The sequence below is a fragment of the Epinephelus moara genome, chromosome 19 (genome assembly GCF_006386435.1).
Source record: "Epinephelus moara isolate mb chromosome 19, YSFRI_EMoa_1.0, whole genome shotgun sequence".
NCBI classification, from domain to species: domain Eukaryota; kingdom Metazoa; phylum Chordata; class Actinopteri; order Perciformes; family Serranidae; genus Epinephelus; species Epinephelus moara.
This window is the reverse complement of record NC_065524.1, coordinates 39,522,340-39,532,264: the sequence shown is the minus strand read 5'-3', so window position 1 is coordinate 39,532,264 and position 9,925 is coordinate 39,522,340. Positions and strand designations below refer to the sequence as shown.

At 40.4% G+C, this 9,925-nt stretch overlaps 1 protein-coding gene across 2 annotated transcripts in view; it reads right to left on the bottom strand.

The window, feature by feature from the left end:
• The window catches only part of LOC126406777 (uncharacterized), a 113,759-nt gene that overhangs the window by 9,833 nt on the left and 94,001 nt on the right, over window positions 1–9,925 (bottom strand). For both annotated transcript variants that reach the window (XM_050071265.1, XM_050071266.1), the window contains 6 exons: window positions 8,035–8,078; window positions 5,407–5,597; window positions 3,474–3,544; window positions 2,678–2,835; window positions 2,328–2,472; window positions 2,087–2,230 (listed from right to left, as the gene is read on the bottom strand). In XM_050071265.1, the coding sequence (XP_049927222.1) occupies window positions 2,087–2,230; window positions 2,328–2,472; window positions 2,678–2,835; window positions 3,474–3,544; window positions 5,407–5,597; window positions 8,035–8,078 (753 nt within the window). The remainder of the gene's footprint in view (window positions 1–2,086; window positions 2,231–2,327; window positions 2,473–2,677; window positions 2,836–3,473; window positions 3,545–5,406; window positions 5,598–8,034; window positions 8,079–9,925) is intronic.

Sequence of the window (9,925 nt, the reverse complement as noted above, 5' to 3'; positions counted from 1 at the left end):
TCATCAGGTGTCTCTGAATCAGAACCAAACGCTCACCCGAGAAGACAGAACTCTGTGTAACGAGTGCAGTGCAGGAAAGTAAACAGCAGACTGGTCCTTTAACTGAGCACCGTGTTCCCGGCACAGTGTGTTTGTGTCTCTGCAGCCTGTTTGACACCAGACAGACTGATTCAGTGACAGTTTGTGATGAAGACGAGCAGAAGGAGCCGCAGAGAAACTGTCACTTATATTCAGACCTCAGAGGGATTCAGTGCACGTTTAACTTCAGATACAACACGTGACTTCTGAAGGGGTTCATACTGCTGCAGAGGAACTGTGGAAGATGAAACCTAATACATCTGACTGAGATGTTCACGTACTGTAAAGGCAAGGACTGTGATTTCTGTCCGAGGGTTTGTGCACGCTACAGTTAGAGTAAATGTGAAGATGGAAAATAAGTTAAAGGTGAAAGTCAGGTACATTTCTACTTCAAGTAAGAACATTTATCAAGAAATAAAACACCAGGACCGACCTGACAGAAGCTGAAATTTACATAACGACTCAAATTACTCAAAATTTTTGTTCCAAATTTCAGTGAATTAATACAGAATAAATTCAGACTGGATTTTAGGGGTGGGGAAAAAATGGATACAGCGTAGTATCGTAATATTTTGCATGGTGATACTGTATCAATACACGGACGCAAGTATTGATGTTTTACTGTAAACATTATTATTTTTGTAAATACACATTTAAATCCAACTTTTGGTCGTAGAATAATAAAATCAGTTGCTTTCTCAGTCCATCACCTACTTCCTGTGCAAAGATAATAATAATAATAATAATGATAATAATAATAAATTTTATTTGTTGGCGCCTTTCTGAGCACCCAAGGACACCTTACAATAAAAACATACACAAATACCAATTATACAACATTAAAAATAGATAAAATACATGACAGAAAATTAAACCGGATAGGCAAGTCTGAACAGATGGGTTTTAAGCTGTGATTTAAATTGTCCAATGGAGTTAATCTGATGGATATGGGGGGGGCAGAGAGTTCCAGAGTCTGGGTGCAGAGCAGCTGAAGGCTCTGCCACCCACAGTGGTCAGTTTGAAATTAGGGACAGACAGAAGAGCAGCTGAGGAGGAGCGTAGAGCACGGGTGGGGGTGTAAGGGTGGAGAAGGTCTGACAGCTATTGGGGGGCCAGGTTATGGAGAGCTTTGAATGTGAGGAGAAGGACTTTATATTGGATTCGCTGATGGACAGGTAGCCAGTGGAGCTGAAAGAGGATGGGGGTGATGTGGTCGGTGGATTTGGTACGGGTGATGATTCTGGCGGCAGAGTTCTGGATGATTTGGAGATGATGGAGAAGTTTGTTGGGGAGACCAGTGAGGATTGAGTTGCAGTAATCGATACGTGAAGTGACAAGTGCGTGGACCAGGACCTGGGTGTTGTGTTGGGTGAGAGATGGACGGAGTCTGGAGATGTTACGTAAGTGCATGAAGGCAGTACGGGTAATGTTACTGATGTGGGGGGGGGACGACGACACTGATCTGCGACCATACAGCGCTGCTGAAACAAAGGCTTTTGTTACATGCTAAAAACATGTGAACCCAGGTATGTGACTCCGCCCCCTCACAGCCGTACCCAAGCTCTACAGAGAAGTGAAGCATAAACTAAACAACATGTGCTTGGAAGTAGTGTGTGTTGAAACCCTGTCCGTGTGTGTGTGTGTGTGTGCATGCTGTTTTTAGACCCTCCCCACTCAGCTCTTATTGGCCAGCTGAGTTTGATAACACTATACTATTGGTGGAACTAACCATGTGCTTCACTGAAAATCAGAAGATGATTTGTTAAATGCTAACTTGTACCAAGTTGTTGCCACAAAAAAATAAAATAAAATAAAATAAATACAAGAAATGTCCGTCAAGCCGGAGTACTTTAAGCCCTGAGCATATTGCAGTAACACTGTATCATGACCTAAGTATCATGAGCCCTCTGGCGATCCCCACCTCTACTGGATTTGTGTTTGTCTTCACTTCAGCTCTCGAACGACCAAACATTTCTGTGTGCCTGTATTTTGCTGTGAATCCTCTCACCTCAAACTCCAGGTACTCCTGTCGGAGTTTCTGTTCCTCCAGCTCGCGACCTTTCACCTTCCGGTCTGGTGTGGAGGCCGTGAGCTCTGCCAGCTCTGAGGAAACCGCCCTGAACCGGTTCTCGTGGGATTTAACCTGCTCCTCCTGTCGGGACAGACGTTAAAACTCAGCTCTGGGTTCTGATGTTTCCACATTAAATAAAGCCTTTATTGAACGAGGTGTGAACACACAGCGTCTCTACCTGGGTCAGTTTGGTGTTGGATCCCGGCAACAGAGGACGGCTGAATTTCTTCTGGGAGCCAATCGCCGCCGGGAATGGAGGAGCCGAAAACATGGCCGCCACGACGTTGATGCGCGTGATCCAGGACTGCATCTGTTCTGCGTTTCTGCAGGAAGGTCAGAGACAATAACACTCAACCTGAGAAGTCAACACTTCCTGTTTGTACTGTAACCATGACGTCAGTCACTGCGTCACTCTGACAATGAGGACGATGTCTTAGTTTAATGATTGAAGGAAAACAGTGATGTCCGTTTCCTGTTAGAATCAGAGCCAATGTACGGATGTATACAGCGTCTCTGCGTGGTTCTTACGGAGCCTGCAGCAGGAAGACTCTCCAGTCGGCCGTCCTCAGGTAGAAGACGTTCGGTCTCTTGCTGTAATCAGCTGCCCTCATGGCCAGAGAGTGATGGATGGACACGGCGTTCTTTACGTCCTCCTCCGTCAGCTCTCGCTCCGCACGGTACTCATCCTGTCGGCCAATCACAGAGCAGCGTGATATCAGTCAGCTGATCGTGTTCAAACTTGGTCAAACACTCACAAAGTCAACTACAAGTCCCAGAAAGCATTGCTCTCACGACTAAAACTAAACCGAATCATTGGCTGTTTAGTTACGAGCATAAAAACATGTCGTTATAACATGAAAATATTTGATGAAAAAAATTATGTCAAAATGACATGTCAGTGATATTATAGGGACGTATTTTTCTGGTTACTTCACAGCAAATTATTGTTTTCACAACATCCTGGTCTTTTTATTACAACATATAATTTTACCTTATATATCACACGTTACCTCATCAAAATGATTCCAGTCAATGTCGATGTTTTCTCTTCATGCATTAACTAAATCTTTGTCGTTTTAACAACATGTGAATTATGTAATAACAAAAAAAGCTTGTTACTGTAATAAGATGAGGCAAAGGTAATTCATTTATAAAGCACAGTTCACACACAAAGCAGTTTATTTACAAACAAACTAATTAAGATAAGTCACGGCGTACAATTTGGATTCTGTGTTATAAGAACAAAGAGTTAAAAACAGACACTTAATGTGGACGGACTGACATGTATGAACCAGCAGGGCTGCTGGGAAATGTAAATGTTTACCTTCTGCAGGTAGAGCACCAGACCCTTCAGCATGGCGTAGAAAGACTTCCAGCCCCTCTTGCCCCGCGGAGCTGGAGAAACAAGGCATCATGAGATACTAAACATCACCAGAGCAGGTTTGATGCATCATCATGGCTTTTATGAAACTTTTACAATTTAAAAGAATTAATCCTAATGAACAGCTCAATAAATGTACTTCACATTATTCAATCAGCTTCATACTTTATGACTTTCAGTATAATTGTTCATTTGTCCGTGGCCTCAGAAACTCCAGCTGTAATATATATAGTATAGGAATGTGGTTACTTGGTGGCAGATGAAGGTAAATATGAGTGGCATCTACATAATCATGACAGTTGATATCATTGTTTTGTTTAATGTGGCCCAGTGGAAGCATGTAAATGTAAAACAGAAGAGGACCGAGGATTGAGCCCTGGGGAACTCCACACATAATGTTTGTCCAGCTAGATTCTGAACTACAAATCAAGCTAAAATAGTTCCTGTCCCAATAAATGACTTGAACCACCTGAGCAATGAGCCAGAGGACCAAACCAAGACTAGACCAATGACTGACTGCTGTCGTCAGTAGATTTTTATGCAGCACTACACCTATCATTTATGAAAATAAACAATCAGACTGTAATACTGACGTAGAAGAACAGGGAACAGAAACTTAAAGTGTATACGTTGCCTTTTGTAAGTTGTTTTTTGTGTGTGTTGTATTATGTCCTTATGTTACTATTCTGCCTTGTTTGCCTGTTTCCATTTTTGTTTGTTTCTGTTTTGTTGTTGATTGCTAAATATGAGGTGCCGTTAAAAGGGTCGATGTTATCAGCTGTAGCTTCAGCCTGCAGCTTTTTTTGGACAGCAGAAGTGTCTGAGTTATGTTAAATTACTTTACTCTAATGTTTTGCACTGTAAAACTTAAGTGTCTGCCATTTTCTATGAGAGGCTGTGACTTTATTTACATAGATTTGTAGATTAATACATGATGTTCTTATTTTTATTTGCATACCAAAATAAATTCTAATTAATTCTTATTCATAAAATCCCAAAGAAATTTATTTAGATTTCTGTTTTTGGAGGTTTTTAAGAGTTAATTTAGTTTCACTGCTGCTTTTATCTCATGTAACTGTGTTAAATGTTGCTTATGTCCTTTTTTTGTCCTTAAACAACTACTGCTTGCCTGAAAAGTGCTCTATAAATAATGATAATAATAATATTAATAATTATAGTTGTAGTTGTCATTGATGTTCCCATATAGGGTCTGATTATTCTAGTGAACTAAAACTAAATTAAAAGCTAAAAGGAGGTGTAATCTTTTTTTTTTTTTTTTTGTGAAACAAAAATAAAAACTAGACTCAAGAAAATCAAAATGAACTGAAACTATACTGTGTTCTTACAAAACTAACTTCCCAAAAACAATACAAAGGAAATGTCCTAAGTTTTAGTTTTTGTAGATTTTGTAAAGTTTCCAACAGGAGCGTGAGGAGCTGTTGGTGCAGCTGTTTATAGACACTGGGATGTCGACATAAATCTGAGTCAACTGCCTTCACAAAGTGTTGTGTATATATTGTCATACCTAATCTGAACTTCTTAAATCAAATATCCCCCAAAATTATATAAAAAAAAAACTAAAACTAATAAAGAAACTAATAAAAACTGAACTAAAACTAAACTATTTAAACAATAAAGTCTAAACTACAAACAATAAACCCACTCTTGAAACTAAACTGAACTAAAAACAAAAACTGAAAATGAAATAATAATAAAAACTAATCAAAACTACAAAACTATAATAACTATGGTAAAAAAGAAAATAAATAAATAAAAAATCTACAGAACAAAAGAGTGATGGAAAAGATTTTGGGCTTTCAGAACAAACCATCGCTGAAAAAAACGAATATGAAGAAGAAGAGTCAGAGAGACGTACTTCTCTTTCCGTCGGGGTCGGCGTGGACTTTGCGGACCAGGAAGCCGCTCTTGTAGAGCTCGCCATCGGCCTGCTGGGCAACGCCCACCAGTGGGTTCCCTCCACTTCCCAGGCGCTTCATGGTGTGGGAGGCCGAGTCTGTTCGGACGTCAGCCAGCTCCGACATGGACTTCCTCAACTCCTCCTCATCACTTCAGGAGACAGAGGACAGAAGGAGCTCGATGAAACTGAGCGGCTGGTTATTCATCACTTATTATGAATGGTTTTATTTCCATCATCTGACGACATGAGATCTGACTGAGTCAGCTCAGCAGGTGATTATTGATCGGTTACGCTGTATGTTTACTGTTCAATTAACCAGATCAGCGTGGAGAAAGAGGAGGGTGTAAAAATCAACTGATATACGTTAAAAAAGAGTAAACAGAAATGTTCACACACCTTTTTATTTTATTTTTATCTGTTGGGTTTAAACTGTGTTTTAACTTGTTTTATGTTAATCTTGTTTTACTCTGTGCTCCTTTATGTCTCTGTGCTTGTATGTTCGTGTCTTTGTTTGTCTGTGTGGTAAAAAACCTGTTGTTGCTTTTTTAAGTGCTGTAGAAATGAGATCTACTTGAAAACTCAACATGTGCAAACATGGCAACCTCAAAAAATACCTGCGCAGAGTAAGACAGGTCCTGAAAAGTCATCCGAACGGAAAGAACAAGGTCCAGGCCAACAACATACATGTGCTGACAGTCATCTGTTACCACACTGGTATAATAAGCTGTACACTAAGTCTGGCACCCTGAGACTGTACACTGGGTCCGTCCCAATACTCACACTTCCCCTCAAAGTTGGCTCTTGTTTTTGTGCGTTCCCGCAAAGGGCTACGGTGTCCCAAACTTTAGAGTATGTGCTTTTCAGCCCTTAAAATCCCCACTTAATTTGAGGGGCTGTTGCACACTTATGAACCCATCTCAACTGAGGGGAAGACTGAATTTCATAGGATGCATTGAGAAACTATCCAGCCAGGCAAGTTTTCCAGGAAGATGGCAGCCTCCATGAGAGAGCCATCACACAATTGTAAGTACTATTTTTACAAATTAGTATGCAAAGATTCCAAAATATGTTGGGACATGTTGTTTCTGCATATCAGTTGTTATCTGTAAGTGTTAAGTTAGAATATGACAGCTTGAAAATCACTAATTCATGATGTAGCTGACATGAATATCTACAGTTCTCCGTGAAGCCATTAATGCTGCACACATCTATTTGCTGCATGTCTTCTCCGTTGATTTGTTCAATGAAGAAGGATGGAGACAGCCAACGAAACAGGTAATACAACCACTGGAGCCGGCATTTTGGAAATGAGTGCAAGAAGCCTACGTTGATGATACGCGTGACGTAGGTGAACACGTCTGTTAGGCTAATTTGCATGAAGTGGCGTCCCAATTTGTAGGTAAAATTCCATACCCCTCAACACTACCTCTTCGTCGTTGAGGGGAATCTATCTGGCAAGTGCACTTGAAACCAAGGGGTAAGGTTAAGGGAAGAGAATTGGGATTGGCTCCTACTGGCACCCTGAGACTGAACACTAAGAGGAACGAAGGGGGCTGAGGACTGGTGAGCATCAGAGAAACTGTCCAGGACCAAACGACAAAGATCCAGGAAATACATCAGGAATATGAAATCACAGCCGTCAGATATCTTTCCCTTCTGCTGTAGATATTCAGTCTGATAAACACAGAGACATTGATCATGTAAGTGCAGGGCTAGCCATAATAATGACATAACTCTGTTACATGTAACTAGTTTCTCCTCAACACTGCTGGTTGTATTATACATACGTATATATATATACAGAAATATATACACAGATGTTTCTGAATCCTACATCTTGTTATTGAACTGTAGTTTGAGCTTCTGTCGGTAAAACAAATCTTTATAAAAGAAAAAACACTTCTACTTTTCTGTTTTGTTTTTTCTAAATCGCTGTTAACACCAGTGCGAGAGAGATGAAATATGAAAAGACAACAGAACCAATTTCCTGTCATTTCATTTCTTTACATCATCACCTCATCTGTTCAGTCACCATGTTTTATTTCACCGTCCTGAGCGGTCTCATCACATCAGCTCCTCATCCTATAAACTCATCTCATTTTCATTTCCAATGTCTGATTTTTCTCGTCTGTTTCATTGTGTCGTCATCACAACGTGTTTTTATCACATGGCTGCAGAGGATTAAAAACCAAACCGACAAATGACTCCAGAGTGAAAGAAAGAAATAAAAGACGGGCTGAACATGAGGGAGGACAGATGCTCCGAGCACACGAGACGCCTGCCTGTGTGTGTGTTTTATACATATAAATATACGTGTGTGTGTGTGTGTGTTTGTGTGTGTGTGTGTGTGTGTGTGTCCACAGTTAAGCATGGGCGTTGGGATGCTGACCTGTAATTACAGCGAGGAAAGAAAGCAGGGAACAGTCGCCATGGCAACAGAGGCTTAAATAAGAGAGTCAGGGCAGCAGGGACACACACACACAGACACACACACACACACTTCAGATGTTTGTCGTGTGTGTTATAAACCAGTGGAAACCAGTTGATGGTTTGTACTGGAGGAAGAAGAGGAGAGGAGGAACTTACATGGTCCACTGAAGCTTCTCATTCTTGATGGAGCTGTAGAGAGTCTGCAGAGACACAACACACACGCACAGTCAGATATTTGTACAGAGTGTGTGTGTGTGTGTGTGTGTGTGTGAGACTGAATTTTGGGACCTTTGGCTTTCCTTATTTGACTTTCCTTTAAAAACACGACAGACAATCGAGTCTTGACTTTGTGCGACCCACCGCCGGGGGTTTTAAACGATTTAAAAGCAGAAGCCAAAAATGTCTGCAAATCATGAGAACAGGCACCCAGGAAGTGCGCCGCACTTTGAAGCCAGTTTTCGAAGCCAGTTTTTGTAGTGGCCAAACAGTGGTACTGTAATTTCTGGGGTCCGTCACCTGATGACGCCATAGGGGACCGAAAAGTGTTTTTTCCATTGACTTACACTGTGAAAGAGTCGTCTATAAATCAGTGGATAGATTTTTTTGAGCATCACGACTCCTGGAAAATGACTCATTTTGATATCAAGATTTGATCCATTTGGTCCGATAACACAAGATTAAATGATGCAGCGCTCAGTGGCCATCAGGCTCTAGTGCGCCTGCTCAGTGAGCCCAGTGATGCAGAAACAGCGCTGATCATCCACGTTGTTTCATACTGCAGACATGGAGCGATTTTGGCTTCACTGAGCATCTGTCACAGGAATGAACAGAGCCCCGCCAGGACTCTTTATACATCCATGGTGGAGACGATAATGTTTAGGAGCTCCTTACCCTCCATGCAAAGGCGAGACTGACTCGCTCCCCCACCCTGGGTTTGGACCAAGAACCCTCTTGCTGTGAGGCAACAGTGCTAACCACTGTACCACTGTACCATCAGGGCCAGGAATCTCTTAATTCAGGACATTAAAAACACTTCTGTCTATGATAATCAACACCCTGCGGCCAGTCACAATCAAACCAGCTTCATAGTGTATGAACAACAGCAAAGACAACCAATTAGAAACAATTAATCAACAGCAAATGAGTGTTTGTGTCATAAGCGTCACCTCTGCTTTGCTGTTTGCTGCACAAACGTTTCACACAATGAAGAGTTATGAAATATGAAAACAAAATTAAATTACATGATGAAATGAGATGATGAAGTAAGATTTAAATGAGAAGAGATTATATTAAACGTCAACCTACAAAAATTAACAACATTATCTTTCCCTTGATTTTCACTTTTATTGTGAAAATTATGCAGAAGCATGATTGTTTCTTTGACAGCAGCTTAACAGCGATGGAAAAAAATTTAAAAGTAGAACCAATTGTAAAGAATTATCCAATAATAATAATTTCTGTTATATGCACATAATCTTTCTCTGTCCTCATGCGTTTATTGTGAGGCAAAGTTAACAGCATTTAAAAAAATAAAATGCCAAAGTAAAATGGACTGGAAACAATAAGACAGTAAAAATGTGTTTTATGATTTTAGCACTATAAAGTACCTTCCTGCATAAAATATTTTTCAAAATAAGTGTACATTGAAATGTGGTGATATGAAAAAGGATGATGAAATATGAGCCAATGATGAGATGTTAAGATGAGGTAATAAAGACTGGTAACACCGACAGTCTCTCAGCAGCTCTGCGGACATCGTCCTTCGATTTCCTGAAGCTTTTATTGTGAAAAGTCTGAAATAAAAGTTGAGTTTAAGTTGAACTGAGTTAAATCGATGTTTCTTGGACGTGTCTTTGCTCAGTGGAGTCAGGGACTATTTTGCCCAAATGTTCATGGAAACATAAAACAATGAATATTAAGACTTGAGAGACTGATTAAAGACATTTTAACAATGACTATTAAGACTTTTGAGAGACTGATTTAAGACATTTTAACAATGACTATTAAGACTTTTGAGAGACTGATTTAAGACATTTTAACAATGACT